Genomic DNA, 27,870 nt, shown 5'->3' with positions numbered 1-27,870 from the left:
GAGTGGTCGAAAGGGTGCTATAATTTCAGTTAGGAAACCTGGGTTTGGTGCTGAGAGATCCTTCCCAAACAGGCAAGCCCCTTCGAATCACAAAATATGCCTGTATAAAATGAGTAAATTAGACTAATCCAGAAGTACAACTCAATTACCTGCAGGAAAATCACCATGTGAAATGAGCTCAGTATGTGACAAGAGGAAGTGGTGAGGCCACTGGCTTGAAATTAAATCTCTGACCCTCTCAAAATCATCCAGATTCAATTTAAAAAATGCTTTCCTATTACTAAACTTTAAACTTGGAAATAATTTTAGATCGAAAATTTTCCAAATGAGGCCCTGGGTTTTACCCCTGAGACTACATATCTAAGATCTTTCTAGAGCTGTCCAAGTTAACATAATCCCACTATGGCCAAGCATGACCCTGATTACTAGAGCATCACTACAAAGATGCCCTAAAACTAATAAAATTCAAAACAAAACAAAATAATGCATAAATAGTATACAAGTACAGCATTAATCACAATAGTCAAAATAGCAACAACCTAAGTGTATCTGGATAAATGAGTAAAATTTTAAAATGTACCATATTAATAGTTTGGTATAGAATTTTTATGTCTTTTTCCCCCTGGAGAGGCTAATTTTTATCCAAAAAAAATGGAAGAATATTTCTACAGTGTTTTACAGGAATAAATTTTGAAGACTATGCTGAATGAAATAAGTAACAAAGGCAAAACCCTTGTTTGATTTCACTTATATGAGATAGCTAAACTGATGAAAGTCATAAAGACATAAAGCAAAGGTAATCTGAAGGGCCTGGCAGAGAGAAAGAGGAGTTACTGTTTTAAAGAACAGATTCATTGTGTAAGTTGCAAAGAGCTCTTGAGAAAGATGGTGGGATGTTTAAACAACAATGTAAATATTCACAATGTCGGTTACCTCATAGACATCCTTGCCTGCAGCCAAGAGGGCGCGAGGAGCGCTGGGGCGGCCTCTCCTGCCGCCACTCCAGCCGAGGCCTAGCCCGGCTCCGTGGCTCCGTCTCCCCGCGCTCCCCCTTTCTCCCCGCCAGTCCCGATGGAGCCACCGCACCTCTACCCCGTGACGCTCTACATGTACGACCTGTCCAAGGGCCTGGCCCGGCGCCTCAGCCCCATCATGCTGGGGAAACAACTGGAAGGCATCTGGGAGGGATGATGCTTAGGCCCCCTGACCGTGTGGTTGATGTGGGGAGCACCGAAGTCACAGAGGAAATCTTTCTGGAGTACCTGTCCTCCATGAGGGAGTCTGAGTTCCGAGGGGAGGCCTACAAACTCCTTGACCACAACTGCAACACCTTCAGCAACGAGGTGGCCCAGTTCCTGACTGGGCGGAAAATCCCTTCCTACATCACCGACCTTCCCTCTGAAATCCTCTCCACGCCCTTCGGAAAGGCCCTGCAGCACATGCTGAACAACACCCAGATCCAGGTTCCCGGCACCAGCGCCCTAGACCGGCCCAATGGTCAGAAATAACAGGACATCCCTGACCGCTTGCATCTCCAGGGCTTTTCCGTTTTTAAAGCTTTTGTTTTGTTTGTTTTTTGTTTTGGGGCCACACCCAGTGATGCTCAGGAGTTACTCCTGGCTATGCGCTCAGAAATCGCTCCTGGCTTGGTGGGTCAGTCCCGGGTCAGCCAGGTGCAAGGCAGATGCCTGCTCCAGTGACCAGGATTCCCCCACTCCCAAGAAAAGGGGGAGAGTAGGTTGCAGGTGAGGGCACTTTCCCCACCACGCCCCACCCTCCAGCTCAGGCAGGCTGCGCTTCCCTTGCCCATTGCTGTGGCAGGCTCAGAAACATACAGAACATAGAATGCAACAAGGAGCAGACAAACACAGAAATTAGACACACACTAAAATGGCGTAGACAAACACAAAAATTATACACACAAGAATGACGCGCATAATTACCTAGGGCCTTTTCCTTTTTCCCCCTTCTGATCTTACCGAACGGAGTCCACCATTCCAAGAAGTACAAAGAGTGAAGGGGCATCCCTGAGCACTCTGCCGGGGAGCTCTCAAGCACGGCTTGCTAGGCTCACACCCAACCCCAGTTTTGGTGCCTCCTCAGTCAAGTCTCGGTCAGTTGAAGACAGACTACTCCTGACTAGCCAGGCCTCTCAGTTCTATTAGAGCTGCCTCTGGCAACCTTAAGTTGGGCCTCTAGATTTTATACAAAACCTTCCCCAACTACCTGCAGGCTTTTCCTGGAAATTCTTCCACCTCATTAACCTGTGCCTGGTCGGAACTTTCAGGGGATCACTACCCTGCCTTATTCCAGAGTTTGACAGCCTACGAACTTCAGACTGATGCCAGAATTATCAGGACCTGGCTAGGTTCCTTTTCCTGATAAACTTGCTTCTCCAAGTCATTGGGGTCCTTGTTGAGGGGCTTATTGGTGTCCCGACAAGCCCCATTGTCAGGGTCCAAGGAAGCCCACCGCCTCAAATGAAGACTCCAAAGACTGAGGAAAATGCAACAGCAAGCAAGTTTATTAAGCTAGCATGCTAGGTTGACCATGACCGGCAAGCAGTTCATATAGGAGTCGCCCTGAGCAGCCTATTCCCACACATTATATGGACAAAAGGGGAAATTCAAGGGCCAAGCATGCAAATCAGGTTTTACAGAATTCACCAATGCAGTATCAGTAGTGTACAAGATCCAATTCCAGCCTTTTCAGAGTTTCCTTAACAGCCTATAGAGTTTGTCTAATTTCAAGCCTATACTACATCAGCAACTTCCTTATTCTTGTTTGGCAAAACCCCTTATTCTGATCTCATCCTGTTTTAACATAATAGCAAGCAATTTTCTCCCTTATAGCATTGATATGTTCCTGCAAGTCAGGTCAGTCCACTAAGCCAGATTTGTGTGCCTAATGATGTTGCCTAATTGGGTCTCCTTGCTTAGAGTTCTCCCTAACATCCCCCATTTTTAGATCATACCGAGGAATCTTCCTCAGAGAGACAAGCATACTGCTCTCTTTACAGTATAAATATTCTCCTTTACATAGGTTGCAACCTTGTTCAGGGCTCAAGGTGGTTGTTAAGGGAGCCTTTTTCCAAGTTCACTCAACCCCTACTTACTTATTCCTGGGGGACACTAACTTTGGTTTTTATTTCTGAGTTAACTCTGCCTTCAGCTAGTAATGGAAAAGTACACTTTACTAGGGTTTGGGCTTGTCTCAGTCTAAAGTTTCTCATGGACTTAGGAGGAGAATCTTGGTCCTTACACTACTAGGTTAGCACGTGCAAGGCAAATGCCCTATCACTTGCACCAACACTCTGGCCCACTTTTCCTTTTTAAACAAACCTTCTCAGATTTCTATTTTATAATTTACAGCAGAGCTAACCTTTAGGGGTGGCTGTGAAGCAGAGCAGAGCATTATACTGACTTATTAAGGCTGTCTTGTCTGTGAGTTCACTTCTGACGCGGCTTCCTGAGTGTCCTCCGCACCCGAGATGGAGAGGGAGTGGCGGAAGCAGAAAGTAAGAGGCGTAATTTTGAGCTTCCCAAACCAAACCCTCTTTCTAGAGAATGCCACACACTCTACCCACCATGGACCCAGGTGGGTCTGACGACATCACTAGAAGCAAAGGAAGGAACATAAGTAATGAGCATTGATTGGACGAAAGGGAGGTGGTACCTGAGGACTCATTTCAAAGTGACCCAACACAAGTGAAATCTTTAGCTGCAACCTCTGAGCTTCACTCCTAATCCCAGCAAGCCACAGGGCCAGGACTGGAGTAGCCTGAAGCTCAGATCGCAGCAGACAGACTAGAAAGGACAAACACGATGAAGCCATTCCTCCTCCCACCACACTATTGCCAATCCCCCAACTCCAGCGCTGAAGACCCTGCTGAGCATGGGGCCGACCGAGTCACTATAGATGATTCAGTCTCGACTCCTGCGCCTGCTCACATCAGTGTGCTGTGTTGAAGTCGGGACCAAGAGAAAGGATTCCTTGCCTCAGAGAAATGCTGCTGATGTGGAAGAAAATTTAGATGGCCAGATATCACAGGTTGTTTCTAGGAGGAAGTGTGTTGTGAGTCATCCCAACTCAGGAGCACGGTAGGGCCAGTGATGGCATCTTCCTAATTTTGACAGGAATGTGGAGGCAGAGAACAGTCTAGGGCCGGAGCTAGTGCAGAGCTTAAGCTTTCCCACTGTTACCAACCCATTTAGATCCTCAGCACCACATACAGTCCTCAATGTCTCCCAGGAGTGACCCCTGAGCAGCCCAAACCAAAACAACAGAAAAATTTGGAAGTTTTTTACTCAGGCTTTCATATTCTTCCTTTTAGGTGGGGGAAATGAATAGGGTTCGGATAGGCTCTGAGCTCTGCTGACCGTTATGACTGCTCCTGTCACCCTCACACCTGAATTTCCTCCTTCCCTGGGACTGGCTATAGACACGGATGTCCATTGATGTCTCTCATCATCTCACCACTGAATTCTGTCTTAGCCTTTGCCTCTGACTCCCCTGACCACTCAATTGATGTCAAATGATATTTTGGAACTTCTAAGACTGGAGGCCAAGCCAATGAACAGTTGAGTTCCTTGTCAGTGCTGGATAAATGGAACGGGTGAAGACCTGCAAAAGGGGCCTGGCCCATGGAGCACAGGCCTTGGGGTGGGTGTCTCCAGGACTGGCAGCCCTGGTCTCATTCACTCTGCCTCTCACCTGCAGCCTGCACAGCTCCTCTATATCTGCAGGCCCAACTGGTTCCCCTCCTCCCAGCAATTACCCCAGACCAGGACTGAGGACACTACCACAGAGAGTGGTTGGGAAAGGAGCCTCATCCCCTACAGCCCTGGGGTTTTGTGTGTGTATGGGGGAATGTATCATAAGCCCCCTTCCCAAAGCCCCAGGACATGCTGGACCCGCTTTGACATGCCACGGGCAGACCCCACACACAGAGGCCTGCAGCCTTTGGGGACAGGGTAGGTGGGGAACAGAGTCAGGCCACAAGAACAAAGCTTGAGTTGTTTGGAGCACAGCAGTGTCGTTGGTTTTCTCTGGTGTTTCTAACGCAATAACCTCATTTTAGCCCCCCCCCAAAAATATTCACAATGTCATTTAACAATATTCAGAAAATTGTTAATATAAAACTATCCATGACATTATATAGACTTATATAAACACTATAAACACTATATACTTTGTGTTTATATAAAAATAAAAGCAATTTTAAAAAAAAATTATACAGAGAACTTTTCATATTCACTTTTTTTTTTGGTTTTTGGGCCACACACAGTGATGCTCAGGGGTTACTCCTGGCTATGCGCTCAGAAATCACTCCTGGCTTGGGGGACCATATGGAATGCATGGGAATCGAACCTCTGTCCGTCCTGGGTCAGCCGCTTGCAAGGCAAATGCCCTACTGCTGCGCCATCGCTCCAGCCCCTGTATACCCTTTTTTTTTTTAACATATGTGCATATAAGTTTTGCTTAGTTTATTATTGACAGTATGCTTTAATATATTAATTCTTGTGTTAAAAAGGTTTAAGAGAAAACTGAATAATACACTTTAAAAATGGAAAACATATATCTGTTTTTTATTGTAAGAATTTATTCAAGAGACAAAATTGATTAATATAATGAGGTAAACTGGCATAACATAATATAGTAACATAACATAACATATAATTAATATAATATAATACATGTAAGTCAAAGAACATTTCTAAATAAAACACAATTTTTTTTTTTTTTTTTTTTTGGTTTTTGGGCCACACCCTGTGACGCTCAGGGGTTACTCCTGGCTATGCGCTCAGAAGTTGCTCCTGGCTTCTTGGGGGACCATATGGGACGCCGGGGGATCGAACCGCGGTCCGTCCTAGGCTAGCGCAGGCAAGGCAGGCACCTTACCTCCAGCGCCACTGCCCGGCCCCAAAACACAATTTTTTTATCATAATGACTTACATATCTTTCACAGTAGTATTTTAGGTACATATTAACATTGAATCAGGGGAATATCCATCGTCCCCAGTGTTGTCCTCCTTTCATCCCTGTTCCCAAGCATATATCCCTTTCTCCCTCCTTTATCCCCCAGAATGCTAGTTTAACTAAAAGCATATATGTTAACACTAATGTAAACCATTTTTTTTTGCAGTTCCAGATATTTTTACTAGTGGTTTCTTAAAGGTTTAGAATCAAAAGAGCACTGTATAAACAATGTTAGTGTGGCAATTATCGTTTGCATGGGCCCACCAAAGTATGGGGGTCATGGAAAGGAAAAACTTTTGGCCTAAGTACAAAGAGACTATACCCCTAAAGTTTCCTGACATAAGATCTTTCTAGGCTCCAGGCAAACTAGTTTGTCCAATCCTGGTCATTGTCTGTAGTGCCCATACAGTTATATTTTTCACAGTCTCTGTTGTTGGTATCCTGTTTCTGTATTGAGGTCCTGGAATCTGTATATCCGACATTGAAGTCAGGATGGTGCGGAGCAGCATCTAATTTCAACTCAGAATAAAAGGGTAATGCAGAAAGCCCTGTCCAGTACGCAGGTCGTTGTTGTGTTTTAAATCTTCTCAGTGTTAAGGGAAGACTCTTTTGCGTAAATCGATACAAATAAGTTCTTATCTAATTGAGATAGGAACACACAAATGTAGAGGTGCAATGGAACCTTACACCCTGAACATTGACATGATGGCCTGGCACAGGCCTCAGAGGTTTGAGCATTTTCCAGTCACCCCTGACCCACGGAAGCCATCTACGAAACATTCAAAGTTGTCTATGACATCACCTGGAAGCAATTCTCTACCATATATCCTTTTTAACTAGAATCTCTTGAGTTAAATCTAGGACAACAATAAAATCTAATTTTCCAATGTTTCCTCTTATGTTCTTTTTACTGAATCTGGTTCCCATCTAGGATAGATATTATGTTTGATTGTCCTGTCTCTTTAATATCCTACAATTTGGAAAAAATTGTGCAGCCTTTCTGTGTCTCTATTGAAGAGTACTAATTCATGATAAATTTATTTGACATTTCCTCTTAATTGAATAAAGGTTATTTTTTGACAGAAAATCACTTAAATGATATTGTCTCCTTCCCAAAGACACATATCATGAACACATCATGATATTGTCATAATAATATTATTTTGTCATGAGGCACTTGATTTTAGTATGTTTCATATCTGGTGAGGAGAATTTAAATCACTTGATTGAGGTCTTTTGCAGATGTTCTCAATATGCGGTTTTATTTCTACACTTATATTCTATTTCATTAATTATTTTAGTACTTTTTTGTGATACCAGCTACAAGTATCACAGTGTGATATTTTCTGGATGGTGCTATTCAATAAATATCTTTATTTCTACATTTTTTAAATTTTTATTTTGATCATTTTGGCTTACATATCTTTCACAGTAGTATTTTAGGTTCATATTAACATTGAATCAGGGGAAAACCCATAATCAAATTTGTCCTCCTTCCATCCCCGTTCCCTTCCTGCAACCATATACCCCACCATCACCCCTAAGGGCTGCTAGAGTATGTGGTCCCCTCTTTGTCTAGCTTACTATTAGTGATCATATATCTGTTTGGTCCTGGTATCCTCCCTTGTTTCCCCCTCTATTTGAGAGGTGGAGTTCAATAATTCGAGTTATGTGGTTTTGTTTGAAGGAAAGAAAAGCAATAGAATGGAGTAAAAAATAAGAAAAAAATAAAAATAAATCAAATAAATCAAATAAGCTGAAAATGGTGGAGTCCTTCTAGAGGCTTTCAACCTCAGTTTGAGCGAGGACATGAAAAAGGTAATCCCAGGCTCCATCCTAGGAGCAATGTAAGGACCAAGACCACCAACTACAGAAGATGGATTAAAACGACACCGAAGAAGCAGAACTGCTATTTCTACATTTATTGATTCAAATTCTACAATAAAAATATTCCTCTTTATCCCATTCAAATTTAACTGCATAGCAGAAAAATAAATCCAGTTAATGTTAGCCCCAAATTTCCTTTCTGGTTTTAAAAACTCTCAGGTTCCACAATAAGCAATAAAACTCCACATTTTCATCATCTGACCATGGTCAGAGGCATAAGTCTGGAGAGAAAAAAAATCAGCATATGCATTTTCTTTTCTTCCCTATCCTCAAATCTCTTTTTGTTTTTCAATCAGAACTTAGCATGACTTTGAATATAGGAACATGGTTAATTAGCAAGTATATTTAAAAACCACCGAGCTAGGAAAATGTATGTGAAATATTTATGCTAAAATGACTCTAGAGAATATAGTTTTTAATTAGCAGGAACTAAGTCAGAGAAACTACAGTTTTATTAAAAAGATAGCCTTGAAATGCATCCAGTATCTGCTCCCCTGGTCCCAGGCCACCTACTCCAATACCAGAAATGCACCTGAGACTTTCTAGCTGAGTTGCTTCATGCTGTTGGCATTAGTAGTCATATGAAAAATCTTATTATTCACAATCAAAAGAGAGAATTTAGGAAAATCTTAACCGTCACAGTTCTTGATTGTGAGTATTTGTACTTTTGTGCCTATGTATCCTTCTAAACTGCTACAGAGATTTTGTGAAGTCCTCTATGGATATTTTATTCTCCCTTCACAATTATTTCCTTATATTTCATTTAAGTTTGTTCTTTTTTAAAAAAATTTTTGTTTGATTTGGGCCATTCCTGGAAGTACTCAGACTGAGCTTACTCTTGACTCTGCTCAGGGATTTTATTTCTTGGAGGAGCTTAGGGAAACATATGTGATATTCAAGATGGAAACCTAGTTAGCCACATGGAATACTAGTACCTTTCTTATTGTACTATCTTTCTGGACCTTTCTTTTCTTGGTTTTTGGGCAGCTTCAATTATTACTGTTGCTTCAGAAAGATGGTAAATAATTGTCTATTTTTTTTATGTTCCTTGAAATTAGGCTTCTTTAAGTAAGCAAATTCTGGGGCTAAGAAAATAGTAAGTTCTATGAATGGGATTTCTAAGAAAGTTTCTAGACAATTATAAGAGAATAGGACTTTTGCAATAACTTTTATTAAAGTCTATAACCACAAAGGTTTTAAAATAAATATTTTATAGATTTGGACAAGCCTTTTGTTAATTTATAGAGTTCTGAAAAGGTTAATTTAACATGGTTTTAGTCCTCTAGTTGCTTCTATGTAGTTTATTTGGGGTGTTTGGGTTATTTTATTAAGGTGTTTTTTATTTTTGTAGGGTTTTTTTTTTTTGATACTTTGATACTGAAGCTTTCCTTCCCTTCAACACATATCTTTTATTTATTTTTTAAATCTTGCATTTGGTCTTTTTTTAACTTTACTTAAACACTATGGTTTAGAGAGTTGTTCATAATACAGTTGTTCCAGGCATTCAATGTTTCAACAGCAATCCCACTATCAATGTAAACTTCCACCATTGTCTCAAGTTTCCCACCCACCCCCAAGCCTGCCTCCTTAGCAGACACAATATAAAGCATAGTATATGACTTTCTCCAACAAAATGTCTTTTGGAGTTATTGAAAAGAAAATTTGTGAAAATCGTTATATCTCACAATAGGGTCATTAATGTCATTGCCTGAAGATTTACCAATTTTTGTTTGTTGCTAGTTAAACCTTCTATGTATTGTTTTAGTTTATTGAGCTTAGTTGGCTTCTATACCACTTTCTCTCTAATTTGGTGAATTCCTACTATACTGTCAGTATTGCAAAATTTGGAGGTATCCCTGAACCCAATACACACCAGTCTGCTCTAGAAATTCTGGGATCTGTAGAACAGGGCTGACGGGGTTTCAGCAGCTTAGTTTAGCTTATTTACCTTCATAAATTAGTGGTGAAGCTATAAATGCCTGGTCTTTGGTGAAGGCTGTATGTAGTCTGAAGATGTGGCTTCTGAGGCTTCTGGTAGTACAGGGAGTGCTGAACGGAGGGCTCCACTCTTAGAAGACATTAAGTTCTCAGCTTGAAAACCAGTGTACCTGGAAATTTCATTGCAGAGATTATAATGAAGCAGTGTCATTAAACTGTTTGCATAGTGTGTGTGGTAGCTGCTGTGGGTTGTGGGTTTAGCTGTGAGGCTTCAGCAAGGCAGGAACTTAGTCCACCTCCCTTTCAAGGACCCCTAGAGATTTTAGTCTGAAGGCCGGTATACCCATGACTTTTAGCTGTTTGGCTTATATCTCTTCCTACATAAGTAATGAAACTAAGAAGCTGGGACATTGCTTATATGGCAGTGGTTATAGGATCAACTCTGTTTTTTTATTTAAAAATAAATCTTCATATATAGCAATAATGGAAATATAAACTGAATTATAAAGTACTTTATACAACTGAATACTGTAACATTGCTTAAAAGACAAGAAAGTGTATGCTTTTGATAGCACATCATTGTTAGGAGAAAAAGTTATTTTGTAAATATGTATAATGAGGTGTGTTTCTATGTCTGTGTACAAGCAAAGAGAGAAATCCATGATTTTATGTAATTGGCTCTCAGGGATTGGGAGTAAGGGATAGGATAGGGAGGGGAACCAGATTCCTTGTGTGGAAGGGAAGTAAGCAGTCGGCTAGAAGGTGTGGTTTGAGAACTTAAGACTACTTGTAACAGTGTTGTAAATCATAGTGCTTAATTTTTTGTTTTTTAAAATAGTCTCAAGTTACCATTAATAAAATGTTTGTTTTCTCCTTATAAAATATTTGGGCCAAGCAGGCCCAAAATATCTAAAAGCTTGCCAAAAAAGATCTTGAAATTTTTATTTTACTTGTGTGATGCCCGGGATTCAGTTTCCAGCAACACAACAAAATAAAATCTAAAATTGGTATCTAAATTCTAAAATTGTTACCTCCACTGGTAACATATTACTTTCAAATTTTCCATATCCCTATCACTTATGTCTAATCTTTGAGTGTCAATTCACATATTAAAACACTGAAAATTTCAGCAGAAAATAAATAGTGAAAATTCTTTTTTTTGATTTATAAATTTTCTTCATAATTTAATAAAACCCATGTTCTAACCTCTCTAAAACATTCTTATTTGTTCATAATTAAAATTAATTGATTAATTGATTAAAATTGATTAATCATTAAAATTGATTAAAATTGATTGACTATATAAAAATTAAAATAACTGTCTCTCTATACTAGATGATAAATTATTTTTCTTTAATTTGTGTGATTTCTTAAAACATTTTATATTAAGACATGTAAGAAATGTCAGAGATTTGGAAAATTTAAAGCTTCATCTCTATGTACAAGAAAAAAAAAGAGCCCAGGAGAAAGTGTTTTACCCAAGCTTTGATGGTAGCAGACATGAGAAATATCCAGGTTTCATGATTTCTATGTAACCCAGTTACCTTGAAACAAAAAATAACTGACAGTCCTTTTTATGTAATCCCAGATTCTTATAAATTCAAAGTCCCACAGCAGCTTTCGTTGCTTTCTTCCCTAACTAGAACACATACTGAAATTCATGCTTAGCTCCAAGAATTTTCAAGATAGAGAAAAGAAACCTGGCCCACCACATGAAAGGCTCTAGATTTACCCAAACTCACTGTGCCCTGTGCATAGATGCACTGAAGAAAATCAGAGAAAAAGTCCAATATAGCAGACAGACAATGCATCTGTGAAGACAGGACTATGTCAACACAGAAAAGGATTACAGTGATAGAAAACTTAATGGTCAAGCAGAATTAGAGATTGCTAGTGACTCTCACCTAATTCTCCAACTCATGGAACCCCTGCATGAAGTCCCAAGTTTGGTCTCCAAAGTTATGTTATGAGGTTATCCCTAGAAGCTAACTATATATCATATTTCTTTGACTTTCCACAGCTCCCTTTTGCTGAAGGCCTATATCACTTTTATCACAATGGCATTGCAAAGGTCAAAAGAAGACGCAGCTTGCACCACAGGCAGCAGCTGGAGAGAGACCCTAGGGTAAGTTTTCTCGGAAACAAATGCCCCACCACAAGTGAACCCATTTAGAGATGGTAAAGGAAGATAAGCAGGGAACTTCAAAGTATTCAATGTACTGTGATGGAGCAAATTGATCCTTGGCTGGGGAACTGGACTCTCAGCTTTATATTATGTGCATAATAAACTGTGTATTTAAAGGATGAGGTATTAAGGACTATGAATTTAAAGGATGAAGAGCACAAAGGTGTCCTATCCCTTGGCATGCTGTCTTCTTTCTAATTAATGTGTGAGAACTAAGGGTTGCATAAGAATATGTGCTGGCATGTGGGGGGTTTTGGTGTGTTTTTATTTGTTCTTCTGCTTTTGTTTTTGGGTTACATATGGCAGTGCTGAGAGGTACTACTGGTTCTGCACTCAGGGATCATTCCTACAGTGCTCAGGGGACCTTATGGGATGCCTGGGATCAAATCTAAGTAGACCACATCAAGGCAAATGCCCTATTCACTGTGCTATGGCTCTGGTCCTAGGGTATGTGACTTTGATGGATGAGAAGACTCCAACCAACTTAATAAATCTTTTTGTTTTGTTTTGTTTTTTGGCCACATCCAGTACTGCTCAGGGGATGCTCCTGGCTATGCACTCAGAAATTGTTCCTGGCTTGGGGGACCATATGGGATGCTGGGGGATTGAACCACAGTCCATCTTAGGTCAGCAGCGTGCAAGGCAAATGCCCTACTGCTGCACCACTACTCCAACTCCTTAATGAATCATTTTATAAAAGATTTCAACTATTAAATCCATACTTCATGGAGGTTTCCATTAGTGAACAAATGACTAGGTTACAATATTAAAGGGACTTCTTGGTATTTATGCATGATTGCGGTCATATAGTCATCTCAGCTTCTCTTCACACTTTGTATTTCTCCCACTAAACTAATTTTCTCCAGGTCCTCAATGAACTTCTTAAATGTTCATGACTCCCGTTTCCTTATCTCCACTTCTAGTTTACTGGATTTTTATCCTGTGTCTAACAGTTTAATTCAATTTTCCCGCTACCAAATGTATCGTTTTTCTCACAAAATAAACTATTTTTAAATGTACATTTACCATTACTCAGGTGATTGGAAAAATCTCTGATTTCTCTTATGCATTTCACTGAAAGAGAAAATAGTAAACCACACAATTGTTTTCTGTACATTGAAGACAGCATAACCTGGAAGAAGCATCTATAGATGGTCAAGTATTGAGTTAGGGGTTTACACAGGAGACTACTGGAAATAATAGTTTGAAATTTTATTCTTGTGAGTTCTTTCATGTGAACATTTGAATAGGTTTAATTTGTTTTTTATTAGAAATCCAAAACCAACTTCTTTGAGGATTACCAACTGGCAGACCACTGGTAATTCTTTCACTCAGGGCTTCTACATACCCTGAAGTAAAAAACTTCTCTGTAGAGTTATCTCTGCATTAATTGAGCTGCCCATGCTAGTCAATCTTAAGCATTCTTTTGCCAATTGCTGAAGAAACTACCATAACCTCAGAGAGTTTTGTTTTTCCTCTCAGTCTTGGCCTAAGTTAAACTATTTCAATGCCTAATAGGTCCTTGGAAAACTCATGGAAAGGAATGACTCACTTATCTAAAAATGAATGGGCCGTGGTACACTCAGAACAATTCGGTCCAGAGTGAAAGAGTCTAATGCTGTTTTAACTTCTGCTTTATTTATGCTCTGTGACCTTAACCTTCGTGTACAATTGTTTTCCTTTTATTTACATTATTACTTAGAACTTTCACTGACTGTCCTCTTCTATGGTTAATGATATTGCTCAAAAGCATTTAGAAAGAAATATATAAAACAATGACATAAGGGGAGCTGGAGTGATAATGTACTGGTAGGGCATTTGCCTTGCATGCTGCCAACCCAGGACAGACCCGGGTTTGATCTTTGGCATCCCATACAGTTCCCTGAATCTGCCAGGAGTTATTTCTGAGCACAGAGCCAGAAATAACCCCTGAGCACAGCTGGGTGTGGCCCAAAAACAGAAAAGCAAACAAACAAACAATAACATAAGAAAATAGTTGTTTAAAAGATTTATATTTAGAAAGGAACACAATTGGAAACAATTAAAATAAGTCACTGTTGGGGCCAGAGCAACAATATTGCAGGTAGGGTGCTTGCCTTGCATGCAGCTACCTCGTGCTAACTTAGGTTCAATCCCCATCATCGATATGGTCCCCCAAGCCTTCCAGGAGTAATTTATAATCACAGAGCCAGGAGTAATCCTGAGTGCCAGTGGGTCTGTCCCATACACACAGACACAAAGAAGGCATTGTTTCATTCAGGGAGATTTCTTGGGCTTCTTAATCTTTCTTGGACTTCTTAATCTAAAATTAAGTTTTGTTTTTTTTTTATCCTTGCAATTGCTTGAAATGTTTTTTGGAATGCTGAATCCTGACATATAGAATGATTCTTGTAAAAATATTGAATAATAAAGAAGGAAAGCTTGCATGGTAAATCAAGTCATCTGTCTTTTTCCTCAACATAATGACCCTTTTGACAAATCACTGTAAGTGTCCTAATAGCCATCTAGTAGACTTGCTGGTAATCATCTACAATGCCTATGAAGACAAGATAAAAGGCAGCAAAAAATTGAAAATCATTAAGGTCATATACCTTTATCTTCAAGGTTAAATGCTAGGTTTCTTGCCAATAATAGAACCATTTTGAAGAGGAAATAAAGCATAAAATCTTACCATTCTTTACAAAAAATCTTTGAAAAAAAAGAAAACATCTAGGATAGCTACTGTGTTCCAAAATATTAGATTAAAATCTGAGTCCTTTCTGCACTTAGTTCTTCTTGTGGCCATCTAATTTTTCAATCTGTTCATTAAAATATGAGAGAAAGTATTCTTAAAAGGTATTGGCTATGAATAGTCCAAAAGTAACAATATATGGCATCTTCTCTGTACTGAGAATTGCAATACATCAATTTTGGATTCCCACGTACACTAACACACATTACTAAACAATAAAAATAGAAATATAGAGATAAAGAGAAAGAATCAATAAACATTAGGAACAATGAGCTAGACTCTGTCTCATAGATGTTTAAAGCTATATTCTATGAACTAAAATATTTTAATATCTTAAACACCGTGATTACAAATGTGATTGTAATTGAGTTTCATGTAAAGAACACCCCCCTTCACCAGTGCAACATTCCCATCACCAATGTCCCAAATTTCCCTCCTCCCCATCCCACCCACACCTGTACTCTAGACAGGCTTTCTACTTCCCTCATTCATTCACATTGTTAGGATAGTTCTCAATATAGTTATTTTTCTAACGGCACTCATCACTCTTTGTGGTGAGCTTAATGTACTGAACTGGAACTTCCAGCCCTCCTCTCTTTAGTCTCTGAGAATTTTTGCAAGAATATCTTTTATTTTTCTTAAAACCCATAGATGAGTGAGAATATTCTGTGTGTATTTCTCTCCCTTTGACTTACTTCACTCAGAATAATAGATTCCATGTACATCCATGTATAAGAAAATTTCATGACTTCATTTCTTCTGATGTCTGCATAATATTCCATTGTGTATATCCATTTCTTTAGCCATTCACCTGTTGAAGGACATCTTGGTTGTTTCCAAAGTTTCTTTAGCCATTCACCTGTTGAAGGACATCTTGGTTGTTTCCAAAGTTTGGCTATTGTTAATAGTGCTGAAATGAATATAGGTGTGATGAAGGGATTTTCGTTTTGTATTTTTGTGTTCCTAGGGTATATTCCTAGGAGTGGTATAGCTGAATCATATGGGAGCTCAATTTCCAGTTTTTGGAGGGATCTCAATATCGCTTTCCATAAAGGTTGGACTAGACAGCATTCCCACCAGTAGTGAAAGAGTTTTTATTTTTTTTTCTCTCCACATACCTGCCAGCACTGCTTGTTCTTATTCTTTGTAATGTGTGCCAATCTCTGTGGCATGAGAGCATGAGATGGTACCTCATAGTTGTTTTGATTTGCATCTCCCTGATGATTAGTGATGTGGAGCATTTTTTCATGTGCCTTTTGGCCATTGGTATTTCTTCTTCCACAAAATGTCTGTTCATTTCTTCTCCCCATTTTTGAATGGGATTAGATGTTGGTTGTGGATTTTTTTCCTCTCTTTTTGTAAAGTTCTGTCAGTGCCTTATATATTTTGGATATTAGTCCCTTATCTGATGGGTATTGGGTGAATAGTTTCTTCCACTAAGTGGGTGGCTCTTGTATTCTGGGCACTATTTCCTTTGAGGTGCAGAAGTTTCTCAGCTTAATAGAGTCCTATCTGTTTATCTCTGCTTCTACTTGTTTGGAAAGTGCTGTTCATGAACTAAAATATAAAAAATAAATTCCTTATACTATTTTGATAGATTTTCTTTTAGACATACAAACTTTAATTATACATGCATAAACCCCAGTTTACTCCTTCCTCCTGTCTCAATATTACTTTTTGGTCTCACTCACTGTCCTCCAGACTGTAAAGTAAAATAACAAAGAATGGAGTATATAAGAACTAGAGAGTGTATATTGATACAGACATTCAAAGTTAGTGATAGAAACCAGTAAAATATGATTGTTAACTCAGTAAATAAAGAAAAAAAGTAGAGGATAAAAGTTTTAATCTTGTTTGGTGTTAGAAATATGAATGTCGGTTGCTCATTTACAGTAAATTTTTATGCTTACCTGAAAATAAGAGACAAGAAAAATTTGTAGTACAGGTTAGTAGGCATAATTTTAATATGTTTTTATGTGTTTATATTCAGGGAAATAGCTAAGAAAAATATACTCCTATGTTAGTGGTAACAGTGTTTTTATGCTTTTCTCTTTTTTTCCAACTAAAAGTAATTTCAGGGGGCTGAAGCAATAGTATATATGGTGGCTGGGCATTTGCTTTGCACACAGCTGACTGGGGACAGACCCTGGTTTTGTTCCTAGCGTCCCATATGGTTCCCCAAGCCTGCCAGGAACCATTTCTGAGCACAGAGCCAAGAGTAACCCCTGAGCACTTCCAGGTATGACCCAAAAGACAAAAATAAATACATACATACATACATACTAAGGAATTTTAATTTCTTTCTTATTTATTTCTGAATATATTGAACAACATAGTTCTGAATACATAGTAAGATGCTCAATATATAGCTGTCACGTGTTTGGAGGGTTTACAAGGAAAAATGTTTCCCACACCTATGAATCTTCTGTACTCTTTACAAAGAACACTTGAATTCTGATACTGTCAATCACCAAGTATGATGGGTTTTCCCCCCATAACAAAGCAATTCTTGAATACCAGATGGAATTCCTAAAAACACAATCATGATACTGTCGAGCTGAGTTATTGTTGTCACTCCAATGAAGAACTCAGTTCCACACACTTCTCACCTGCAAAAAAAAGTCAAATAAAAGGAGTAACAGCTTGGGTTATCTGAACCCATTTGACTGTGACAGTTGAGTACCTGTACCCTCTTCGGGAGAGTTTAACTTGCTAGAGTGACTCACAGAACTTATGCTAACACTTACTTACATTTATCAGTTTTTGAGAGTGTGTGATTAAAGACAAGCTGAATCATCAGATGGAAAAAGATAGGATGGTGAAATCTAGGAGGGCTCCAAGCACAGGAGGTTCTGTCTTTGTGGAACTAGGATCTTGCCCCCTCAACTGTACACATGTCCCTTCACCTCAAGAAATTAAAATCTCCCTATTTTTGGTATTTTATGTGGGCTTCCTTCCAATGACATAGCTTACAATTAATTCCATTTTCAATCACTTTCCTTTTTTCTGAAGAATGAAGCTAAAAATCCCAAATCAAGATTTGGCTTTCCATTGACCAACTTTCATCCAGGCATGATCCAGGGATTCACTAAAAGTCACCTCAATAGAATAAAAGATTGTTTTTATACTCTTATAACTAAGTAACTTATTTAACCTTTAGCAACCTAGATATGGTGTCAAAAACAAATATTAAGACATATGAGGCATTCTTGTCACTTAAATAATTACAAGAGTTAAGCCAAAATTGAGACACAAAGACCAATATAAAGATATTTTTTGCTACCTCACAGACAATATGTTTTTATTTTTAACTCATAAAATCATTTTATCACCTTATAGTTTTATCTCTATTCTAAAATATGTGCCTTAGTGGACGAGGGTCTTTGACACTTGGCTGATGATGAAGGTGTGATTCTTTCATACAGGAAAAGAATAAACATTAACACTATTATAACCAGGTTACATCAATTACAATAAAATAATGTTTTTTAGATGTGTTATTAGGAAATAATATACCTTGAACCTCATTAGTTTCATTCTTATAGATGTATATGAAGGAAACTCATTAGGATAACTGAAAATTCTATGAAAATTTTGTTTTTTTTTAATTTTTAAATTACTTTATTAAAAAGTTCCTATGATTTACTTAAAATGATAAATTACTATATTTAAATAAATTGTAATACATTTGTCCTTATAGCAACCACTAAAAAAATAAATCAATTAAACTTAAAAATGCAATTAAGAAACACAGTCACCATGTCCATCCCAGGTCATTTTCATAGGCTTACTCTCTTCTCAAGAAAGATATAAACCAAACTGAAAAAAACCATGGTATACCAGCCATGTAGCTGAAAGCTGGAAGTCTCAGGAGGAAAGAGAGCTTCAACCCCCACCTTGCTGAAGCCACACCTGCTGAATCCATCATTCCTATTACCACTTTGCCTATGGCCCTGCTTCACCACTCTTCTATGTCTCTTTGCAGAGACACCAATCTGACCAAACTCCATTTATATCAATATTTGAGCTGACATCATGAGGGTTTTTTGAAGTGAGTGCATCCACTTTTACACACACACACACACACACACACACACACACACACACACACACACACACACACACCCTCCCTACCTTCTTTTTTTCATACTTCTGGGAGACCTGCAGCTCAAAACATGTCCTCCAAACACAAAAGTCACAGTATCAGTAAAAGTCCTTTGAATCCCTGTACTCCACAATCGCAACAACTGTGTTTAATACTGTCATTCCCATAGGTACACCCCAATTTAGATACAAATGTGTAGCTTTGGTCACTTCATATTTAGAGACAAATGAAATAACAGAATGGTCACTAGCAATAAGTTTGCTAAATATTGTGCCAGTTACTTAATGATGTCATTGGCGATACAATCATTTTCTCAAATTTTCCTGTCACTGAACTTCTATTTTTGTTTTTTCTTTATTCTCTTCTCTCTCTTTTTTTTTTATTCTTTTTAAATTGAGTTTGCTCTCACTTATCTGGAAACAAATGAATCACAGTCTACTATGTCAACTATTGGATACATGTTCTTTAAACAAGTAAAAAATATAAATAAGGAATTAACATAAGTATATTAAATTATAATAAATAAGAAACAACAGAAAAATAAAGAAATGATACAAAGAAAAAGCAAAGGGGTAAAATTACACTGCAAACAAAATAATGACCAGAATAAAAAGGTAACACAAAAACTGAGAGAAAAATTTTCCATCGGTCATCTGATAAAGGGTTAGCTCTATCAAGCACAATATTCATTCTGTTCTCTGTATTTTGTGCCAATCTCACTGCTCTGAAGTGATATTTTGTTTTTATTTACATCTTCCTGATGATAAGTGATTAGAGCATTTGAAAATTGTTTTTAATTTCTAAAATCAATTATACTGTAATCCTGGTCATGATCTCTGTCACAGTTGCAATCACTGAAGCAAGGAGAATGTGCTTGTAAAGTTTGAACTGCTAAAACAATTTGAAAACATAATAAATCCAAAGTTGGGAAAATTGAAAAGTGAATATGATCATCAGAGTTAAGACCATACTTTATGTCATAAACACCTGTAAGATCTGTTAAACTTTAATTAAGAACACTGTCAACAAAACTTGAAGCCAAACAACAGTAGTCTAAAATATGAAGATCTAACACACAAGTTCTATAAACTTTGTTCAGCTAAAATTATTTAAAACACTATTTGTTTTACAATTATGCTAAACCATATTTGTACAATTGACAGAAAAAATCTGGGGGAGGGTAAAAGCACTCAAAAGCATGAAAGCACGATATTCAATGAACATCAAGATCTACTCATATGGATACCAAGTAAGGGACCAATAGCAATGTGAAGTTTAATTTCAGTCATAAACATGTGGCTACTTTCCTAAATAATTCTATTAAATCATGAAATTGTCCCTTGAAATCATTTTAATACAGCTTTATAAGGCAGTATATCTTATATGTCTACTGAAAACTTTTTAAAACCCTCATTTAAAAGACTGAATGATGCTCCCTACATACAGTAAGTATTATATGGATGTGTGTATATATTTACATATATTATGTGTGGTTATGGGACAGATAGTGTGCATACCTGTGATATCTTAATCCCATGTTTGATCCGAGGTTCTACATATGATGGCCACCTGAGTACCATCAGGTAGTATATTTCTGAGTGCAGAGCCAGAAGTAACATCTGAGCACCACAGAGTGTGGTCCCCAAACAAACCAAAATTGTGACATATATTTTATATATATATATATATATATATATATATATATATATATATATATATATATATGAGAAAGCTGTATATTTCTACTTTGTTCCTTCACCCAAATGTCAAATGTTCATTGAGCACCACAGAGTGTGGCCCCCAAACAAACCAAAAATGTGGCTTATCTATGAGAAAGCTGTATATTTCTACTTTGTTCCTTCACTCAAATGTCAAATGTTCATAAATAATGGTTTCATGCTCCTATGAGTGTTATAAACATAACATTATATGCCTAATGTTATTTTTCATCAAGAATAGAATAGCATTAAAGATCTATTTGTGGAGGGTTTTTTTGCTTTGATTTGTTTGGATTATACCTGACAGTATTCATGGTTTACTTCTGGATCTGCATTCAGCCCCTTAGTGAGACTTGTAGTACCATGCATGACTCAGATATAAAACAAGCTACATGCAAAGCAAGAAACATACCCACTGTCCTATCTGACTGGCCCTAATCTGTGAGATTTGAAGTATTTCAAAAGCTTATAAAATTAGTTTCCCTGGACTTTTCCTTCAGTAATCTCATTTAATGATACTACCAGAAGAAAGTAGAATTTTTCCTATTCTTTAAAATATACCCAACACAAGACTAGGGTTTGACTCAAGTCGTAGAACACAAGCTGTGTGGTGTCTGTTCATGTGTTTGTGGAAGGAAGGTGTGTGTGTGTGTGTGTGTGTGTTGTGTGTGTGTGTGTGTGTGTCTGGAAGTTAATCGCCAGCACTGTGTGCATGGCAGTAACAATGATACCCATTTGATTGGATTTCACAACAATATACAATTATCTGGACATAGCCAGTGTGATGTGCTTACAAAAATCTAAGTGAACAAGGATTTGTTTTTCCATGGTACTTAATAATGCTATGATTGATAGTGTTTTAGAAATTGATTATCATGATTGAAACTCAGGTGGTTTATAGGGTTTGGAATAATTTGTAATTAGTTTCTTCTTTTAGGGTGAAGCCTGATTTGGGTCACAGCCATCAGTGCTCAGAGGTTGGTCCTAGTGTCTCTCCTGGGTATTGAGCCAGAGTAGGCAAAGTTCAAAGCAAGGTTTTTCATCCTCTGTACATCTACATTGAGTACTTTTCTGACATAACACAATAAAGCTACTGATTCTGATCTAGATTGGGGAATTGAGTTATGATTGATGAATACCTTTTACAGCTATACATAGATTCATACTAGAAATATTAAGCATAGATGGCATGGGAAAGTATGCTGTGAATGAACCCCTGAGACTATTAGAGCAATAATACAATAATATATTCAGATTTTACCTTTCTGAAAGAAAAGACTAGAACTTTAGTGATACAAAACCAGCAAAAACATGAATATACTATTTTCCATCCACAAGTTACATACAATTTTTGTCACAACATTTTTGGGGTTCTTAGTTTCAAACCCTTTCAAAGTACCTACCAACAGTAATAATAATTTTTGTAATAATGGCAGAACATTTGTATTGCTGATATATTGGTTTTAAATATTTTGCTAACTATCTTATTAGAGTTAAAAGTTAAAATAATTCACAGGACTGTTGACTTTTAGAAAATCTACTTTAAAATAGAAAATATGTCTTTATTCACATTTTTAGGATTTTGACTAAATGTTTCTTCAGTAGTAAATAACGGAATTTGGGGCATCCACCATTATGTATGAAGACTCAATTATCTTTCAAATACCTACCTGAAGTTAAAGTAAAAAGATAAATTAAGTACTATCAACTCCCAGTTTTATAGATCAGAAAATGGGAAATTAAGGAGATCATGATTTACCTAAAGTTCTTTAGGTTTGTAAGAGTTTACAGAACTTCTCTGTGACTAGTTTGTATTTTGTGAAGTACGTTTTCCTTCTTGTGTACTGAAAAGCAATTACAGATAGGGGACCAGAAAAGAAGCATTGATTCATTTATTTGCCCTGCAGCTTGAAAATACAATTTTACAATTGAGACCAAATGGATGCAGAGTGGGTAAATGACTGCTTTGTGGGCACACAGCCACGTTTGATAGGGAGGGGAAATTAATTATCTGAGTCTTCACAATAAAAAAAAAATAGAACTAAAAAAACAGAAAAAAGAATTGAAGCTGCTTATAAGTTTGTGATTTAAAATGTTCTCGCTCTTAACCACCTGATCACCTAAATTAAAACTTACATCATTATAAAATAAAGTATTATGTCTGTATGATTTTTGTCAGTTCAATGAGTTGAATTAGAAATAGAGCAGTCAAAATGTATGTGTGAAAAAGAGGGAATAACAAGCACTTTTGCTCATCACTCTCTATGTCTGGCTGATGCCCAGAAGTGCTTAAAAGTAACTAGTCTCAAGTGAAAATAAAATCCGCCTCATTTTCTTTATGACTTTTACAATTGGGAGCATTTTGCCCCTCTGGGCAAAAGACACCAGTTTCAAGGATACTATATTTGATAAAAAGTATATATGTTTTAGCGGTAGCTGGCTTCTTCATTTGCTGTATGATTTATGAGACAGAACCAGTTTCCTTATAGAAGTAAAATGCTACACTTAGGAAGTATTGAGGCACAATATATTTATTTCTAATTTACCCAAGAAATTTGCAAAGTTAATTATGCTCACTAAGAATTTCCACTTCACCCACTGCAGAATACAGACTTCCCAATGCGATTTCTCTGCGAATAAGTAAACAAAGATGGTTTCTTAGCATGGCTTTCCTGGAAACAGCCTCTGATATGTGGAGTTGCATGAATAAAAGATGTTTTTAAGAATGCTAGTTATGCACATAAGCCCTTACGATTTCTCCATCCTCAAATCAGCTATGCTACAAGCTCATTCTCCCATCTCCCTGCTTTTTCTTCTGCTGATGGTCTCCTGTGACTTGGTATGAACCACACCCACACAGTCCAGCATAACTCCCTCCCTCTTAAGGTTTTAAAATTTTAAATTTAAAAGCAGGTTTTAAAATTTTTATTCTATCTGCAAAATCCCTTTTATCATGTAATGTTACATATATGAAAGTTACACTAGTCCCTGAGCGTTCATCTTTCTGGACAAGTTCGCTTCTCCTCGAGGGTCAGTAGCTCTCCTGTAGGCATTCCTGCTTCCCTCCTCCACCCTCCTCTAGAGAAAGCATTTAGCTCAGAGAAATGCATAAACCATGAGGTAGGAGACCTTGCTGCACTTTGAGCCCAAGTGCTGAAGAAGAAACTCACTTGGAACAGTTTGTGCTTTCTCTTCCCAGCTAGTGACCAAATTCCCCACTAATGAGGTTGTCACAGCAGGGTGAACCCTCCATGGGGAATGTATTTTGAGTGACAATATCATCTAACATCTGGAGAAAGAGAAATGGATTGGGAGAAGCAGAGGAGAGATGCCAGTCTATAATGCTCCAACTTGTGGTAAAAACTCATCTGCCTTAGTCTGGTTTTATTATACAGCAGGGAGTGACTTTCAAGATATCTGCTGGGTATCTTGCAGATGTACCTTGCTTACTGCCTCAAAGAACTGCCGCTAGTTGCTATAATTAACTATTTGTGGAGGACAGAGAAGAATTACTAGCTATGACTCTAGAAAGGCAGGGTAAACTGCTAATAGCTATGCCTGGGCTTTTCCTAGATGCTGTGAACACATTTTTAAATGATGAAAATTGTTCGTGCTTTCAATGTGAAGTCGATGAGAAACAGAAATACTGCCGAAAACATTGCCAGCAAACCCAGAGCTCTCAGAGGAATTTCAGCTCTCTCTCTCTCTCTCTCTCTCTCTCTCTCTCTCTCTCTCTCTCTCTCTCTCTCTCTCTCTCTCTCTCTCTCTCTCTGTCTCTCTCTCTCTCTCTGTCTCTCTCTCTCTGTCTCTCTCTCTCACTCTCTCGCTCTCTCGCTCTCTCTCCTCTCTCTCTCATTCTCTCTCTTTCTCTGTCTCTCTCGTTCTCTCTCTTTCTCTCTCTCTCTTTTGGTTTTGAGCCACACCCAATGACACTCAGGGGTTACTCCTGGCTACGTGCTCAGAAATTGCTCCTGGCTTGAGCGATCATATGGGATGCCTGGGAATCGAACCATGGTCCTAGGTTAGTGTGTGCAAGGCAAACACCCTACCGCTTGCGCCACTATTCCAGACCCAGGTTTCAGCTTTCTTTGAAAGAATTCAAACAAGCCTGAGTATAGACAAAAAGCAACATGAAACGAACAAACAAAAAAACCTTTGTATAATCTTTACAACTCACAAGAAAAATATTCTCAAATGATAAGTTGGCAAAATACTATGCCTGTAATGTTTAAGGAGTTACGTAAGTTTTACGGCTTTAGACTGCCTTGTGTGGTATTAAGAAATATTATAATGTGTTACAATCTGGGGACTTGAGGGACAAAGTAATTGTACATGGATTCTGTCTTATTTATCTTAATGTTCTTTGACTGAAATTTCAAAGTTAAGATATCAGCAAGGGGACTTCTGAGAATTATGCTATGGGTGATTGTCCTTCCACTGTAACTTTACCTTGTCTTCTTTCTTTGCATCCTTGTTCTCATAATTAAAAATAAAAAATTAAAAAAAAACAACATAGTGCTAGTTCAGAGAAAAAAATTTTGACCTCTTACCTGGTTCTTTCTCCAAGATGTAAAAGGGAACATTTAAATGTTGAAATTACCTCTGTTGTGTTTTCTAGAAATAAAGATATTTTATCTTTAATTAGTTTTATTTATTTTTTTTTTTTTGGTTTTTCGGGCCACACCTGTTTGATGCTCAGGGGTTACTCCTGGCTAAGCGCTCAGAAATTGTCCCTGGCTTGGGGGGACCATATGGGACACCGGGGGATCGAACCATAGTCACAATCTTTCCTGGGCTAGCGCTTGCAAGGCTAGCACCACCTCGCCAGCCCCTGTTTTATTTATTTTTTATTATTTCTAGAAATAAAGACTTCTTGTCTTTCATTTATGTTTTATTTATTTTTTTATTATTAAGTAACATTACAAAATGTTAATTCTGAAGCTTTGGGCCTGTAAAGTGACTGCATTTTCACTACCACCAAACTATCAAAGACCTTTTTCCATCTCCTATTTTGTTTCACTTGTCCTACCTTGTTCCCATTCCCCAATTAGTAACCCCAGTTCTACGGTCTAAATGTCAAGTTTTCTGTTCACAGTACACGGTTCCCTTTTATGTTTCTTTATATGTTAGATATGCTGCTGACCATCCAGTTTTTGTCCTTCCTCTTAGTGACATCTTCTAGGACAAGATTTAAACTATTTTACTTTCTACATATGTATTATTTTTTTTCCCTTCCCTTTGTTGGAATGGTGGTGACAGGGGATGCATTATTTAGTTGTATGTAGTTCTTAGACATTTGGCCTGTGGTGTTCAGCAAGGAATGTGCATTTAGATGGGGACAGGTGAGATATTTTTGTTGCAGACTTTGTAAGTTTATTGGAATCACATACTTTTGTTGTGGTATGGGGGATATTTGAACTTCAGGAATAGAATTTACAATATTATATCAGCATAGCAGGTGCTGTGATCCTAAACAACATATTTGAGTCCTGTGTGTTATTTTTAAACTTGTAAGATAACTTCATGATCTAAGTGTTTGCTAGAAAACTTTATTATGCTTACTAATTGCACTTCAGGAAGTTCAGTTCTTCCCGAACCCTTACTATATTATGAGCATGGCTCTAGGTACTGGATTACAAGAGAGAACAAAGCAGATAATGTCCTGTTTCAAGAAGCTTATGTTGAATAAAAATCACTTTAGAAAGAAAAAGGCAAGTTGAATAAAATAATTACAGGGTGCTAAAGGTGTTTAGGAAGATGAGTAAAATATGGAGAAGAAAAAATATGCCAGAAAAAGAATACTTCTATTGTTGGCTGCACTAGTGAGGTGAAACTTAAATATTGACATGAATGAAAGTGGAGAAGGTGTCCATGAAACTATGTGGGAAGTGGACATTACACAGAATTCACAAAGAAAAGAAGTTTGTGTACAGAGAAGATTATATCTATTCTAGAGATATCAGAAACACCAATAAAACTGGGGAAATGAACCAAGGAAAAGAAGGAAGAAGTAGTCAGAAAGGAATAGGAGAGCTAGGCCATCAGGGACACTAAAGGTCATAAAAAGGACTTCAGTTGCGAGAATGAAATGGTAATGCTCTGTTTCTTAATGAACTATGGAATGAGAGGCAGGGCATAGCTGTAAATCAGAAAGATCCATGCAAAATGATTGCTGTTCCAGAAGAGAAACATGGGTGAGTTAGGTCAGAGTTAGAAGATGATCTGGAAGGTTAGGGTATATATTACAAAGATATTTTTATTTTAATTTTCTTTTTTTAATAATTGTTGGTGCATTTGATGATGAATCAGAGAGATAATGGGAGATAAAAAGAGATATTTTAGATAACTTCACAGCTCTTTGATCTTTGTTACAACAGCTTAAAATATTTGTGTTCATGGTCTAAGTGGGAACAGCAGGGTGTGGGAGCAGCTAAAAAAAGAGGGTGACAGAGATTAAACAGGGAATCAAGAGTTTCATTTTAATTATATGCAAACTATTGTTAATCACATTAACTCAATATTTAGTTACATATGCAAATACTATATATGTATATATGCATATATATCACATATAAACACATATATATTCTATAGTGTATAGTTTTTAATATGCTGACATTTAAGATTTGTGTTGAAAATCCAAGAGAATAGGTATGATATAAAATGGATTTAAAACTCTAGGCTAGAGATCACTGCTGTTTCTGCACTGGACAATGGGTTTTGTGTCTTTTGACTCTGAATGGATTAGAATTGAGTTCTGAAAATTCTCAAGTCCTACTAGGAAATATCTCAGAAGAAAAGCTGAATGGTGGAACTCTTGGGCAGAATTAGTAGCAAACAGCCTCTGTGTTATGTGTAAGAAAGCATTTCTACTGGTACTTCTGTTGAATTTTAAAAATGATTTTTGAAATGTAGGAAAAAGGCAAGGCTTTGTTTACTTATTTGGGGGGAGGCTCCTATGCAGTACTCAATGGGACAGGGGCCACTCTCAGGAATAGACAAATCTGCAGCTATTACTAGGGCTGGCAGTTCTAAAATCCAGCAAGCACATCCCTTCAATGCTCCAGACCCTCAGGGTTCCATCCAGTAATATACTAAGGGAAATTATCTGGTGCTAGACTGAACTCCAGTCACCTACTTCTGGGGAAAAAGATCAAGTTTTACTTTAAATACTAAGAAAAATAAGCTTAATTTTCAATTAAGAAAAATTCATATCTAATCTCTCTGATTCAAACGAGACATACTGTCATGTTTGAGTTGGGATCAGGTACACAGAGGGTGGGGGAGCCTTTCCAATGATACTCTGCCCATCAGGCCAACAGGTTAA

General features: G+C 37.7%; 1 protein-coding gene and 1 pseudogene across 1 annotated transcript in view; both read left to right on the top strand.

The window, feature by feature from the left end:
* The window catches only part of PCSK2 (proprotein convertase subtilisin/kexin type 2), a 296,376-nt gene that overhangs the window by 21,217 nt on the left and 247,289 nt on the right, over positions 1-27,870 (top strand). The window contains exon 2 of the mRNA XM_049774336.1: positions 11,825-11,929. Coding sequence (XP_049630293.1) covers positions 11,825-11,929 — 105 coding nt within the window. The remainder of the gene's footprint in view (positions 1-11,824; positions 11,930-27,870) is intronic.
* Positions 985-5,094, top strand: LOC126010780 (desumoylating isopeptidase 1-like; annotated as a pseudogene).

This window comes from Suncus etruscus, chromosome 6 (assembly GCF_024139225.1).
Source record: "Suncus etruscus isolate mSunEtr1 chromosome 6, mSunEtr1.pri.cur, whole genome shotgun sequence".
NCBI lineage: Eukaryota > Metazoa > Chordata > Mammalia > Eulipotyphla > Soricidae > Suncus > Suncus etruscus.
The sequence above is the reverse complement of the archived record's forward strand: the minus strand, read 5'-3'. Positions and strand labels throughout refer to the sequence as shown.